A 16564-nucleotide genomic window follows, 5' to 3' on the forward strand; every position below is an offset into this window, starting at 1 on the left:
TCACATACAACGATGACTCATATATAAAATACAATACCAAATGAAAAAAAATAGATTAAAGTAGAATATATAAGATCTTAATTAAAGCGTATCACAATGTAAAAAAGTAAAGTGTGCAAGTAGAAACCTGCACATTGCTTCCTCATAGTTTTTAAGTGTGCAAGTAGAAACCTTTGCTCACAAAGCTTCCTCTATTTGTTTTGGCTTCCTCATAGAGGAAACTTTGTGAGCAAAGGTTTCTACTTGCAAAAAACCCCTTTACCGATCATCGCCAAATTCAATACCGACCTTCCTTGAATGATACTCTATTGATTAAAAAAAAAAAAACAGCCCCAAATTTGCGGAAATTAAAGCATAAACAAACATTTCTGCAAAAATTCAAAATTTTATTAAAAAAGAACCCCTTGATTATTAGCAATTTTTATTAATTCTAACACCGACCCGACTATGAATACCGGCCTTAAAGAATTATATATGAAATAGAATTAAAATTAAAAAATTTTGGTAAACCTTTTTTTAACAGAAATCGGTAACCCCTTTATTATTAACAATTTTTATTAATTTTATTATATTCTTCAGTCTTTTCTACCCCTATTTCATATATAATTCGTTAAGATTTGGTTGATCAGTTCTAGAATTATAGAAATTTCTGTAAATTTGGCACAGCCATACATACACACATACCGACATTTTTTTAATGCAATATTTCGACGTTTTAAAACACTCTGAACATATTGACATTAAAAACTCAAAAAACAATCTTTTCTCTTTGGTTTCTTCTACCCCTATTTTATATATAATTCTTTTAAATTTGGTTAATTAGAGCCAACTTTATACGCAATCAAAGGTTCATATACGAATTTACGAAAACAAAGCTTCCTCTATGAGGAAGCAATTGACAGTACAACGTAACCAGTTTTGTACGGTAACTGTACGTATTTTGTCGTAATTTCTGACAATGGCCACATTTTAAGATTTGATAATTTGTTAACTTTAAATACACCTACGCGGGAACTCTCAGAAGTTATAGTGTAGAAGTCGCATTTATTAATAAATTCTTTACCGATAACAACTGGAACTTGCAAACGCTCACAAAAAGCTATATTCTCAATTTGAATAATGGTCCGGCAGCAGTACCATAGCAATTATTAGGGCTTTTGTTTATTATTTTGAATTTTGGAAGAGCAACACCACAATACTGACGCGTACAAGCTGGTAACAAAGGACCCTCATTATGGGGATTTAGAAAACTTGGAAATTGTTTATCTTGGCGTTTTTTCCTTAAATAATCCGACTCAAACAACATTATTTCTCCAATTCGTCGACCTATTTGTTCAAGTGGCTTATTGCATCTTCTGACTTTTCTTTTAATGTTTTGCATATAATTTTCAAAAGGAAATGCAGATATCGTATCCAAGGAGAAATCATTTAATTTGTCGACAAAATAATCTACATCGTCAACTATGTGAATGTTGTTATAAAAATTGTGAGAAATAAAATTTTGATCGTATAATAATACAGTTGACTGAACAAAATGTTTTAAAAGATTTTTAGCAAATTGACGAAATTCCTGCTTTTTACAAAAATTCGCGTTTAATAAAATTCTCATTACAAAATGAAATTCCAAGAAATGAACATATTTTTCTTTACTCTAAACATTCTTGAGAACAATTGGTTCTATACATAAAAGAAATAATCTAAATTCCGTTTCTTTCTACCGTAAAACAATGTAGAGTTCTCTAAATTTTCTTGCAAACTCTACATGAATATACCTTTGAAACTGAACAAGAAGATTTGACACCAATTCAACTTGTGCAGCCGAAAGTCTATAAGGAATTGCTCCCTGGTACCACATATTCACTATCATTGAACGCATTATGCCAAGACATTGCAGGTGTAAATAATTGAGAATATAATGCTTTACAAAATCTAAATCCGCGATATTAATAAAAGGAGTATCTCGACGGCGAAAATTCGGGTCTCTCTTTTGTAGAAAATCTTTAGAAGTGCGAGCAGGACTCACTAAATTAATGAAAATCCGTCGATTGTCTGAGGTGACACCTCGAACAGTACACCTAGTGCAGGAATAAATTTCTGTATGTGATACGGTCCCCATAATATAACTTTTCGCTGGAGCATCGCAAACAAAATAAACACCATCTAACTGTGCAGTATGATTCACAAAATGAAGGCCATTCTCATGGAGACTATTAATTTCAGTTATAAAATCTGTTAAATAATCTTCTAAATTTACAGGTTTTTTTTTACCGTAATAAATTCCTGCAGGAAATACTTGTTTACGCAATTCTGGAACGGATACTACAGTGCATAATATAGGATACACTTGATCAGGCGAACCTCTAAACAGAGATAATCCATCAATGTTTATTAATAATTTAAAAAAATGTAAGGTTTTCAAATATTCAAAAGCAATTTTTAATAATTGATTTTGCAATCCTATATGAATGTAATAGCCAGGCTCAACAATTTTTTAAATTAATTTTGTTTCTGTTTTCAACGGTGTTCGTGCACTGACAGGAAATCTAGATTCTGAATCATTGGCAAAACATTCGTGATTTTCTTTTAAACCTTTCAATAAGTCTGGAAATTGCTTTGTGCGTTACATTATGTTTTAAAGCCTAACCACGAAGAAATTTTAACACTTTTATACAATTAAAAAACGTCGTCGTCGTCGTCGTCGCCATACGGTTGTTTTTGCCTCGATAGATGGCGTTTGAGAACATCTCGAGCGTCTCTCCGGGTCCCCTCCATGATAATGTTGCTATACTGAAAAGAAACAGCATATACGCGTACGTGTGCGCTCGTCGCTCAGTGCATTCGCGCGGACAGCGCGCTGTCAGTCAGTTATAACCTAGAATTACATATCGCGTTCGCGCGTAACACCGTGGTCTCTCATCGTTAAATACTACGGTCGTTTAATTCCGAATTTTGATCGCGTCACGCAAGGATTGAAGTGCTACGAAATTAGAATGTAAGTGTCACAAGAGGCAAAATATCAACAGGTCGGAGATATGTAACGACAGTCGTAATCATTACTATGTTTACGCGAGCGTTACTTCTGTAGCAACTTACGATAATTCACTCGTTTACGTGGAGGAATTATCGTATAAGTTACTACAGAAGTAACGCTCGCGTAAATGTAGTAAGTGACAGATAGTGCGCGCGCACTGTACACTGTAAAAGATAGCATGGCAACATGTATATTGAGACCGGCGTTATTCTTTTGACAGAATTTAATATTTAATTTCATGAATAATGCCGACAGTTAGTTTTATGAGAACTTAAAAACTCATATTCTCCTAAACCTCCGTAATTGGCTAAGATTTTGAGCAATTTATTATGAGACAACACAAGGAGAGTTCTGTCGGAGGATCCAAGGATAAATGGATTTGCAAAACTGCTATTCTAAAATAACTGCTTGAGGCAAAAAAATACAATTTATTTTGACTCACGATACAGGCTTCTCTAATGGAGCTGTCTTCTCTCTCTCTCTCTCTCTCTCTCAATCACAATTAAGTTTTACAGAATATTTTACACTTTATATAAATTTACAAAATCTCACAATCTCTATATTTTATATTATTCCTCGATTAGCCGCTTCAACAGACGAAAGGGAAGTGTCCTTCCTTGCTTCCAAACGGCAGCGCGCGGACCGTCCGCGTCCCCCCCAATTTCCTGATCTAGCTCCCATATGGATCTATCCATACAGATCGATATTGAATTCTTTCGCGCACGCGCGTTACCGTTTATCAAATTCGACGGAGCTCGCTAACAACGAATAACGCAAAACACAACAACATTCAAATGAGACAAACAGAGGATACATACATCGACACAATTAGACAAATGGGCAAGTTTCGGCGACTCTTCAAAGAGTGATTAAGTCAAGCGTTGACGTCAGGGAGAATTTTACTTTTCTGTCACACTCTCGTCCTACGAACCCTGACGTCACAAGCGAGACGTGTTAAGCTATGGGCATTCTAACTAGGGAGCTCCGAGGGGGGATGAGGGGCGAGAAGGAGGTACCGCGTTTTCGGGCGTTGCGGTGGCGGGGAGAGAAGGGTACCGCGTTTTTGAGCGTCGCGGGGGAGGGAAAAAGGGGACCGCGTTTTTCGGGCGCCGCGGGGGAGGAGGAGGGGGGAACCGCGTTTTTTGGGCGTCGCGGGATAGGGGGAGGGGGTACCACGTTTTCGAACGCCGCGGGGGAAAGGGAGGGAGGAAACCGCGTTTTTCGGGCGTCGCGGGGGAGGGGGGTACCGCGTTTTCCGACGTCGCGTGGGAGGAGGAGGATGGTACCGCGTTTTTCCGGCGCTGCGGAGGAGGGGTCCGCGGGGTGAGGGGACCCGCGTTCGCGTTTCGCCGCGCCGCGGAGTCCGCGTGCAACGGCCGCGCTGGTTCGCGTCACGTCACACGGCACGCTCCCGCTCGCGTTATCTCTCCCTCGTAGATGTTTCCCCCGTCCCCCGGTCGCGCGCGTCTTCTCGTTCGCGAGGTCTTTCTCCCCCGTTCGTGTTCTCGCTTCCAACTTCCGGCCCCCGTTCTTGCTCACGATCGCGTTTAAATAAATTTATAATATACATAAAAAATTCGCTTACCACCGCGGGATTTGAACCAAAAACCCCTGGCTCTTGAGTCAGTCACCTTCAGAATACAGGCCATAGTCTCTTAATTTACACAATAATATGTATACACTAAAATACTGCAGGCTATTTACACAGTTAAAATTTACACAAAAACACACATAGGACACAGATTACACGGTGAAATAAGATATAACGGGTCTCCACAAAATGAACAAAAGAGACCATCCATGAGGATATACGGACATGTGTCATGTCTGCGAACAACGTAAAACATCGAGAACAATCCGTGTAATCTCACAATGCATGACGCACAAAACTTCATATGTCCTGGAGTGAAATAACAGTATGTGCAGCACATCTTTGTCAGAGGATTTAACGCATTTACTTCTGCTTGATTCAACACTCTGAAAATTTCGTCCGGAATATCCTCATCAGACATTTCACTATTATAACACGAATCGTCTGACAATATTGCGTCATTATTAATTTCCATTCCTTCCTCGTCATTCACTTCCATTTCTTCAGGCACTTCCATTTCTTCAACGTTTGGTTCAACTTCCATTCTTTCTTCTCTTTCAAACTGCAATTCTTCGAAATCCATTTTACAGAACGTTGTATGCCTTAAAAAGCGCAATACACGGTACTACTGTTAAAATCACACAGTGCAGACAGTACAAACAGTCGCAACACTTGAAATTTTTCGACAAGACAAACACGCCAACCGACTCTTACTTCCAGTCCTCGACTACTGAGCGTACCATCAAATTCATCCTACATCTCACTATTGTCACATCGCTTGTTTATCATATCTAATTTCACCATGATCTCAGCATCCATACATTTACGCCTTCCGAAAAATCTACAATGTGCAGTTTTGCACGTGTGCGATGAAGTCACCGCGAGGCACGTATGTTTTTGAAAACGACATTGCGCCATTGACTTTCGATGATTTGATCTGTATAATTGCTATTGAACCGCTATCAAACGTCTTTAAAAACAACTAAAAAACATCTTTAAAACATCTTTTAAACAACTAAAAACTAAAACATCTTTAAAAATAGCTATCAAACAACTGAAACATTTTTAAAGCAGTTTTTGAACAGCTAAAACAGCTTTTGAACAGCTTTTAAACAACTAAAACATCTATATTATACTACAAACTGTGTAGGAAAAGAAAAATAAAACATTTATATATACATATATAGTTTATTTCAAAAAAATTATAATTTTTTCTAGTGTCGCGACCACCAGTTTAATATTTTTAATACATTTTGTAATGCGCAATTCTTAACATGTTTTCCGTATCTTACAGTATTGGTAACACCTAGATTATTTAAAGATTTGATATCTTCGTAATCTGCATCCAAAGTTTCAATTTTTAAATTTTTTCTCGCTTTATTCTCAAGCAGATCCACCAGCCATTCTCGTTTCTGGCATCCCTTGACGTACACAAGAGTCGATGTCTCGTTGCCCTCTTCAAGTACGGCCGATGTAATTAGATGTTTCCCCATGCTGTACGGCATGTTTCCATCCTCCCATTGTAGTCCATGGTGATTTGCAATCAACCAGGAAGCGCATGACTTGTCGGATTTCATGAGGAGATTCCATGGCATGGGACATGTAAAAATGTAATGCGCCAAAACGGTTCCGTTTCTCAGAACCGCCACCTCTTTCACGACAATTTTCATCCCGACGGTAAATCCTTGCAGATCGACAAACGTCGGTACGATCATGACGAAACGATGGAGCAATCTGTATCTTATCGCAGTACTTCAGTGTCTTATATTATAATATCTGCTTATATTGTAATATCTGCTTATATTGCAATATCTGCTGATATTGCAATTTACATGATTTTGCGCACTATGTTCGACAACGGACAGTATTCGATTACGCGATTATGCAAGATGAGACAATAGGCGGTAGTATTTGCCGGTACATTCTCTTTACAGTCAAATTCTATTCGCACATCCACGGTGGCGCTCTTGACAGATTCGTTTTGTCGCGAGCAATCAATGACAACAAAAGGTCCTTTTGTCAGGAATGTAACCACGGTGCAAAACGTATCCAAGTAGTCGCATCCGTAATAAGCTTTACGAAAACGCGCATACATATCGAAAAGGACGGCGTATCGATTTTTGCCAAAATTCAGATTCATGTTATCGTACGGATAAAATTCAGAGTTTAGATAAAGTTTCACGTTGGTCAAGTTACAGTCATCGAATACGCTAACATCTTGCGACATGATATTCTTGCGCCCGGTCTGCAGCGCAAAGATAACGTACCGCGGCTTCTCCAGCTGAGTCGCCGTTTTGACGGCCCACTAATGCTTGGTCGTGTTCTGCAACATGGGGTACTCGTGCAGATCCCACGAACGGAAACTAACACTAAGATATCGCCCGCTTTCCAAGGCCCGTAGCATGGATAGCTTATTGATCTCGTTTAATGTGACGTGAAGCATTCGCCACTGTATTTTAAACAATTCAATTTCCGGCTTCGTCGCCGGATTTCCTACAATGCAATTGTTATCGCTGCGCGCTCGTATCAAAATTAATTCGTGACGAGCGTAACAACCACGCGTTTGTAATCCTCGCAAAAGTCCAACAATGTGTTGAGCGGTACGCAAAAGTTGAAATATCCTTCCGGGGATAAAATGTCCCATCCAGCATTTTGCATAATTTTTGCTTTGTCATTTGTAAACGATACATAGTTCTTAATGGTACTGGTTATACCAACGTTTCTGTTGCGATCAATCTCCACGCCATTGAGCTCATATCGAATTTTATCAAACATGAACGCCACGCAATTATTCGCAAGCGTTGCCACAGACTCGTCATTTTTTCTCTTTATCGTCAATCTTCCTTCAACGTAGAGAAAGCTCTCGCACGGCAACGTGTATAAATCTTGCTGTTATATGGGTATTCTTATCTCATCGTTATGTCCAAACGTTGTGTTGGCGTACGGACTGTACGTGTGTGTTTCAATCTTGACGACGCTGTCGTCAAAGATCGGTTCACCTCCAATCTTTAAGATATTAGCCATTTTGTAAGACAAAACCCAATAATTTCAAAAATTCAACGTTCGACGCAGTGAGTTTTTTCTTTGGCGATCGGATCGTCTCTCTAATTTTGTTTCTCGTCTGTTGCACCTGCTCAGCTTTGTTCAGTACGAGCATCTCACGTTATTGCTGTCGTCTTCGTACATGCAGTCTAACGGTGATCTCTTCTCCGCGAAAATCAATCAATCGACCGTCCTGATCCACGACGCGAAGCGTCAAGTCCGAAATGCTCCGTACGATGATCGGAAGGTAAATAATCTGTGCTGGCGTTTCCGATATCTTATATCCTGGTGGCACGCTCGGTGAAAACTCGTGTATCGTGTGCACGTACTTGTCGCTGCTGTACGCACCCGCGGTCACGTTACACTCTATGCGAATAATGTTTACGTTGATGATATTTAGCGGAACATTCGATTTGTGCCATTGTCGCGACTCCAGCACGCGATTCGCTGAAAATCCCAGCAGCGATCCAATGTTGTTCGGTTTTGTAAAATTTATCCGATAAGCGCACTTGATCTCGCTCTTCATCGTATTGTTATTAGCACGAATAATAATCAATGGGTGCGGTTCATCTTCGTTTGTCGACACATTATTGGATTGGTCCCATAAAAGAGCGCGTTTCAGATACATGTCTATATCACGCAGTTTGTACGATCCTTCGGGAATGGTAATCTCCTTGTCGTCGTCGTCGTCATAGTAGAATTTATTGTTCGACGAATTTACATTCGGTATCGTGTGATAGGTTTCAAAATCTATTAGACCGAGCTCGTAATCGCCATCGCTCAAATCCACGGCGGGAAAGTAGCTTACCGCGAGGATGCTGCTCTTGCCGGTGAGCGTAAATGTCAGTGACATGTTTGAATAAATACTGAGATTAAACAGCGTAACGCCGGTCTTTAAATTGATTGTCAACCGACTGTAGAAAACTCAGACACAGTTGTCCGCAATTGCTCTGATCGTATCGCTGATAAGGCATGCGATTGTACTCTATTAAATTGTTCTTTAGATACTGCGCCAATTCTCTCGGTGGTCGAAGATTGCCAAAACTGTCGAAATATATGGCACGATCTCCCCTCTTCGCGTACGCCACCCAGTGAGTACCCGGTCCCTCAGTATTATCCAAATTCACGATATTGCTCTGGTTTTGACGTATACCGCCGATCGGTAGCGAGTCGCGCATGAAAATACTTCTAAAATATGGAATGCGCATACGTTTTGCCAACTGTTGCAGTTGTACATTGGTGGTTACACCCTTGGGGATTTTTAGCGTTTCTTCGACGTTTTTTTTTCTTGAGACTCCCCGTCCGCGTTTGTACGAAGCGAGATAAAGTCCGTGACCTTCCATGGCGCGATTGTGACGTTGCATCTCTTTCATCTGACGTCGCGCGGCTTTGTTATTATTCACGACCTTTGCGACTCCCGCGCTCCGCCGATCAACGAGCCGAGAACCCCTAATAACGGCAGGATCAGTAGGATACCGCCGCGTTTCGCTACCGGAAGTATTCGCTTGGTCTTCTTCTTTTTCTTAGTTTTCAAACCCATACCGAATTTCGTTTTAGCCTTCATGGCCGCCCAGATGGCTGTAGCCGCAGCTCTCTCTCTCCGAAAGTCGAATCGTTCGTGGTAACACGTTTTCGCGCTTTCGCGGCGAGTATATTTTCTGCCACGTGTCGTTCTGTGAGATCGTTGCTACGCGAGTAGGCTATATCGTGTTCGCGACACGCTGCGTCCAATGGATTAATACCTCGATCACCTCTTGCAAATCGTGTTTCTAAACGAGTTCCCGGACCGCAAAATTGATAGCCGGGGATATGTAATTCGATCGGAAGCGCGTTTATCGCGCAATTCAACAGACCTCGACCTATCTTCGGCGACATTTGCCGTAGTTTTTTATCAACGGCGGCGGACCGTCGATGTGCGTTTGCTGACACGGCAAATTATAATGTATTAAACAACGCCGATATTGCTGAACTTCCGAATCTGCCTTGATATGTTCGGGAAGCTTATCCCACAAATAATCTATGTGATTATAAAACTGTCGTAGTAAAATGACCTTTGGTATATACTTTAACTGCTCGGCGGTTAAATCGTAAATATCGCTGTTATCCGACACGAGCAAAAACATTTTAACGACTGAGCATCTCAGCTCTACGCGCCTCTATAAATAGGCCAGCTTTCTCGATATTGTTTTTTATTCGTTGTGGAGGGGAGGTAAAATGCGGTTCGTACGACAATCGCGGACGATCAAAGTAACAAACTTTGACGATAGGATGCAATTAACGAAAGAGGTACGCAAACATGGAGGCATGCTACCGATTTCTATACGCGGTATCATCTGCGGTCCGTCGAATTGCGGCAAGACAAACGTCTTGATAAGCTTCCTGGAAAGTCCGCCACGGCGTACGTTTCGAGAACGTGTATGTGTACTCAAAATTGTTGCAACAACCGAAATATCGATATTTGGAGAATATATTAACACCGATAGAAGAGATTGGCTACTTTACGTTCTCGAATAACAGTGACGTCATTCCGCCGAGCGAGGTGCTCCCGAATTCTATTTTTATCTTTGATGACGTGGCGTGCGACAGCAGGATACAATAAGAGAATACTTTGCAATGGGCCGGCACGCGGACGTTGACTCTTTCTATCTTTATCAGACGTATGCAGATACCGAAGCATCTTATACGCGACAACGCGAATTTATTGATTATGTTTAAACAGGATGGTACCAATCTGAAACACATATACAACGATCACGTAAATACAGATATGTCTTACGATGATTTCAGTAAATTGTGTCATACGTGTTGGCAACAAAAGTACGGATTCGTGGTGATAGACAAGGACACCGCGATTTCGAATGGTCGATACAGAAAAGGATTTAACGACTTTGCGATACCAAAACGTGGTTAGTTGTTGTCGACGCGTTGATTGAACAACATTATCGTAACATGGACAGCAGCGACGAAATTAGAGAGCGCGAGAGGATAGCAAATCAAATTGCGAAAACAAGCAATTTGATTCGCCAAAAGTATCACGCCTTGAAAACTGGTAAAATGGAGGAAGATATCGCGTTGGAGAAACACTTTAAACCTATCATCGAGCCTCTAAGGCAGATTGCCGAAAACACCGTTGGCAAAGAATCTGATGTGTCAAATATTGAGAATGAAACGGCGTGGGAAGACGAAGAGCTGAAGCTCAAACGACAACGACCAAACGCCTCGTTTAACGACTCTGTAATGGTTTCAACTCCGGTTACGTTGAAACGATCGATAAATGTGCCATCTAATTTGAGCAAAATAACCAAAATTTTACAACCGCGTAAAGCGAAACAATCGAAAGATCCATTGAATAAACTACTGATAACCTCTGCACCTTCCGTACAACCCGCAATGCTCAAATCACTCGCAAACAAAGATGTTTTCGAAACCACGAATGACCCACTCGTGAAGTCCGTTCGACAGAAGTTGCAAACACCTGAGGGTCAAGAAACGTTGCGAGATTGGGTTCATTGAGCCAAAAGTACGTCGGGGCAGTTCTGAGCGGCGATGAAGAAAGCGGTATAGACACCAAGTACGGCGTTTATTTCAGCAACGATGGAATGATGCTCGGTAATAAACGTTTTGACGTGAACCACGCGGACAAGATAATTATCGACGGCATACGATACAATGGCACACGCGGTCTTTACGAGTTGATCTTTAAGAAATATCCCGATGTCGATATCTACACGGAGGACGATATGCAAGCGTACAAGAGTATTCTGTTGATGACGAATGCTCATAAACGCAATTATGATGCTCACTTTCAAATAAAGGGCAACAGGGGATACAAGTACATACATATAATCGCACCGTTGATTTCGGGTAAAAAAGTTGGAAAAGGTATACCGCGTGCCATGACATTAAACGGCAATAAGATCGACCATATAATTGCATCGTCGATTTCGGGTAAAAAAGCTGGAAAAGGTATACCGCGTGCCATGACATTAAACGACAACAAGATCGACTGTGTTCATTGGGACGATCCCAACGAGCTTGTAGATCGTCTCCGATTGCTCGAAGCTTCGCGCCTAGCGGGTCACACCGGTTACGATAACGAGATCTTGTCGATTATCAAGAAACTTTGCGAGGCTAGACTTATTATAAATTAAATGGCGCGACAGCGATCCGTTCAATCAACATCAAAATGCTGATCAACAAGTTTGGTATATCGCTCGGAAGAGGCGGTGCGGAACCGTACTATCAATGGAGCGGATTAATCAGAAATTACGTGCGCGATAACGCTCTTTGCATGGTCGCCACCGACTTTGACGCGAAATCGCGCAAGATTCGACGGATAGCGCCGCCTGTAGCCTGTGCAAATTTTGAAAGATCGGCAGGATGAATTCGAGAGAAAGATGGCCGCATTCCAGAATAACGTGCAAATTACCTTAAACGAACTTCAAAAGATGATTCAAGATGTAATTGTGAATCATCGCGAATAGATAAGAACGCGCATCTGATCTCTGCGTCAGTTGCGCGCCATCGTCATGGCTAGTAAGAAGCAATCAGCTGAGAAACGGCGGCTGGTGAAAAAATTACACGCTCCTGCGAGAAGAAATTTTTCGCGAAGACGCGTCATAGTGCGCGGATACGATGACCTGTGGCAGGCGGATGTGGTCGAGATGCGTCCATACACGCGATTCAACAGAGGTTACCATTACATACTCACCGTTATCGACGTGCTGAGCAACCACGCATGGGCCGTACCGCTCAAGGCCAAGAGCGGACCCGAGGTTACTACGGCGATTGCAAAAATAATTTGAGACGGCGGAAGATGTCCGAACAATCTGCAGACTGACAAGAGAAAAGAATTTTACAACGCCAACGTGCAGAAACTCTTGAAGAAACATAATATCAAACACTATTCGACCTATTCCGTAATGAAGGCATCGGTCGTCGAACGATACAATGGCACGCTCAAGAACGACATGTGGAAAATGTTTACGCGCAATGGAAATTACAAATGGATCGACTCGCTGCCAAGTCTCGTATCGGATTACAACGCGCGAAAGCATCGAACTATCGGCATGCGACCCATCGATGTTACCCCCGCGATCGCCGACAAACTCCTAAAAACGGTATACAGCCACGTAAAGATCGCTGCTCCCGCGCGATTCAAAGTGGGCGACTCGGTACGCGTGAGTAAATTCAAGACAATCTTTGAGAAAGGATACACGCCAAATTGGACCACGGAGGTGTTTAGAATCGTCAAAGTGCAGAAAACTAATCCTGTGACGTATCTGTTGGAAGATTCCTGCGGAAAACCCATCGCCGGCGGCTTCTACGAATACGAGTTACATCGCGTTGCTAATCCCGACGTATATCTCGTTGAAAAAGTTTTGCGCAAAAGGGGGGATGAGGTTTATGTAAAGTGGTTAGGATTTGATAATTCACACAATTCATGGATACACAAGAATAATGTATTGTGTAAAAATTTATTACAATATATAGTTATTTGTGTAACTAGTGCTGTAAGATGAAAGTACCCGGGAATTTTCATCTTTACGCACGGCTTGCACACCCTATTTTATGTTGCAAGTGCCTGAAAAGTGGTCTATCACGCACGCGTAGCGTGCGTAATGGGCCACTTTTCATGCACGTGTTGCATAAAAAAACATATTATACATACAAATGAGTCATTTATTTTCCTAAATATCTAAATATAATTACAATATTTACAATGGTATTTTATAAAGTTCCCATGGCAGCGTCTCGGTAGAACCGGGTATAATGTATCGCTTATCGTCGTACGGACTTAGAGCTATTTTTGTTTCGGACACGGTGTACACCTCGTGTTGTTTGGATCTTATGCAAGCCTGCTGTTGCGTCATTTCAATTTCGTCGCGCAGACATCGCGTGTAATCGTCGAACGTTATCGACCTGGCTACGACGTTACTCTTAACACCTTTAGCCTTTTTCGTATCTTTCTTACCGTCTACTCGCAAGGCGTACATCTTTGCTCTAAGCCCGACGAATTCGGTCATTATCGCCCCGTTGTTTTCGTCCTTCATTAAGCCCGGAACTTTTTTATTGGCGAGTGGGATACCGTACGTATTATCGATCGCATAATCGCTAGTGTCAAATCTATGAATGTGACGCTTCATGATATCTACACATCGTCGCACTCGATGTGATAAATGAAACTGTCAGTATCGGTGTACGTGACTTTACACTTGTCGCGACACAACGGTAACATGTACTCGTGATGAAATTCGAACAAACATGTCTTGGATATATCGCAGATGCACATACCTACGTAGATTGGTTTGTCGAACTTCACTTCGAGTTTTCGCATTTCTATTGCTACTAAATTCTCCGAAAAGACGCTTCGGCTATAAAAAGGTTTCGCAATCATTGCCTCCGCGCCGTATCTACCCTCCCAATGAGTCACAAGTCGCATGTCAACGTGATTGCGCACAAATGTGATGCGGCCCAATATCTTGCGTGAAGTTTATGATGAAAATTCGATTGATTGCAAATTATTAGCCTACGCTTTAGATACTATTGTGTATAATGCGCTACATGATAAATAAATGCATATAATGTGCTTAAAAAAGTTTTAATTATTTTCCCTCGTCATTTACCGTTTATCCCATTCCCTGTCATAAAGCTGTCTTCGTTTATCGTTTACTTAAATGTAATATTAAAAATTAAATATCGTAAAGATCTAAACGATTAAATATTGTTGGTGAAAAAAAGATACGCGATCGTGAGCGAGAACGCGAACGGGGGCCGGGAGTCGGAAGCGAGAACGCGAACGGGGGAGAAAGACCGCGCGAACGAGAAGACGCGCGCGACCGGGGGACGGGGGAAACATCTACGAGGGAGTGATAACGCGAGCGGGAGCGTGCCGTGTGACGTCACGCGGACCAGCGCGGCCGTTGCACGCGGACTCCGCGGCGCGGCGAAACGCGAACGCGGGTCCCCTCGCCCTGCGGCGCCGGAAAACGCGAACGCGGGTCCCCTCACCCCGCGGACCCCTCACCCGCGGCGCCGGAAAAACGCGGTACCACCCTCCCTCTCCCCCGCAACGCCGGAAAACGCGGTACCCCTCTCCCCCTCTCCCGCAACGCCGGAAAACGCGGTACCCTTTTTCCCCGCGGCACCCAAAAAACGCGGTACCCCACTTTCCCTTCCCCGCGAATAAATACGCGAAGTTCTAACGACGTTCTACGAAGTTCTAACGATTTTCGAAAATTTGATTTTTTAATTAAAGCAGTCGTTAGAACTTTATCAAAAATGACCAACACAAAGCTGATTGCGGATGTAGAAGAAATAATAAATAAAAAGACCACTATGGAGAAAGACCTTTATATGAAATTTCTGTTACTTCTAAATACAAAGAAGTACATTCAAATTTAATTTCTCCATTTATCCTCCGAAATACATTTCTCCTCCGAATACATTTAAAAAAAAGTCCTGTTGATCAGGACAAGGCATTTGCCTTGTACTTTTTCTGGGTTATCATGATTAACGTGAGCGTAAGTCAGCTCGTGAATCAAGTGGACAAGAGCGATTTTACCCTATATGCAGAATGGGAGGATACGTGTTTTGTTAAGATAATGATACTGAGGTCATGCACAGTGCCAAAACTCCCAAGCTCCCCAAGCTTGACGACCAATTTCAAATTTAATTTCTCCTCCGAAAGATAGCCCAGTTTCTCCGCACGAGCCTCACTCGTGGGGGAGCGTCCCAGTTGCGCACAGAATAAATCGGACACAGCAGGTTGAATGAATCGGACACAGTGTCGATCGGACACAGTAGGAAACGGACACACGGTGGTTGCAATCGGACACAGTGCGGATCGGACACAGTGCGGATCGGACACAGTGTCGATCGGACACAGTAGGAAACGAACACAGTGCGGATCGGACACAGTGCGGATCGGACACAGTGTCGATCGGACACAGTAGGAAACGGACACACGGTGGTTGCAATCGGACACAGTGCAGATCGGACACAGTGCGGATCGGACACAGTGTCGATCGGACACAGTGTCGATCGGACACACGGTGGTTGCAATCGGACACAGTGCAGATCGGACACAGTGCGGATCGGACACAGTGTCGATCGGACACACGGTGGTTGCAATCGGACACAGTGCGGATCGGACACAGTAGGAAACGGACACAGTGCGGATCGGACACAGTGCGGATCGGACACAGTGTCGATCGGACACAGTAGGAAACGGACACACGGTGGTTGCAATCGGACACAGTGCAGATCGGACACAAGGCGGATCGGACACAGTGTCGATCGGACACACGGTGGTTGCAATCGGACACAGTGCAGATCGGACACAGTGCGGATCGGACACAGTAGCAATCGGACACAGTGCGGATCGGACACAGTGCCGATCGGACACAGTGCCGATCGGACACAGTGGCGATAAGAAGTAATCTAATATATGTAAATCCTTTATTCAAGTAATCTATGTAACTCTTTATTCAATTATTCAATTAACTAAATTTTTACAATATGTGTTAAATTTTAGGTAAGTGTATTTATGTCACTTTGATACATTGATAATATAAACTTATTCCGTGACAGTTTTTCTAACCTCAATATAATATATATGTGATCAAATATGTGCGTGTGCGTGTGCGTGTGTGTGTGCGTGTGTGTGTGTGTGTGCGTGTGTGTGTGCGTGTGTGTGCGTGTGTGTGTGTGTGCGTGTGTGTGCGCGTGTGGGCGCGTGTGTGTGTGTGTGTGTGTGATTCGATTACAATGACTTTTATATAATTAGGGTAAACGATACAGTAATTGACAGCATAAGGTGATTGACACTGTTATATTTGTACCCATAATAGATGAACTGTTCATCGCGCGATTAATTGTAAGATACTAAAGACGACAGT

At 42.4% G+C, this 16564-nt stretch overlaps 1 protein-coding gene and 1 pseudogene across 1 annotated transcript; both read left to right on the forward strand.

Moving 5' to 3' along the window:
- Positions 1–10613: 10613 nt before the first annotated feature.
- Positions 10614–11815, forward strand: LOC139820410 (uncharacterized; annotated as a pseudogene).
- Positions 11816–11850: 35 nt separating this feature from the next.
- On the forward strand, positions 11851–13125 carry LOC139820411 (uncharacterized). Its single transcript, XM_071790644.1, has 4 exons — positions 11851–12012; positions 12179–12439; positions 12500–13049; positions 13121–13125. The coding sequence occupies exons 1-4, from the start codon at positions 11851–11853 to the stop codon at positions 13123–13125; spliced, it is 978 nt and encodes a 325-aa protein (XP_071646745.1).
- Positions 13126–16564: the final 3439 nt, after the last annotated feature.

This window comes from Temnothorax longispinosus, chromosome 10, assembly GCF_030848805.1.
Source record: "Temnothorax longispinosus isolate EJ_2023e chromosome 10, Tlon_JGU_v1, whole genome shotgun sequence".
Lineage (NCBI taxonomy): Eukaryota > Metazoa > Arthropoda > Insecta > Hymenoptera > Formicidae > Temnothorax > Temnothorax longispinosus.

Coding starts and splice junctions, on each gene's coding strand:
- LOC139820411 (XM_071790644.1), top strand. CDS start 11,851: ATGCTGATCAACAAGTTTGGTATATCGCTCGGAAGAGGCGGTGCGGAA. Junction 12,013..12,178: donor TTCGACGGATAGCGCCGCCT/GTAGCCTGTGCA, acceptor TCTCTGCGTCAG/TTGCGCGCCATCGTCATGGC. Junction 12,440..12,499: donor AGGCCAAGAGCGGACCCGAG/GTTACTACGGCG, acceptor AACAATCTGCAG/ACTGACAAGAGAAAAGAATT.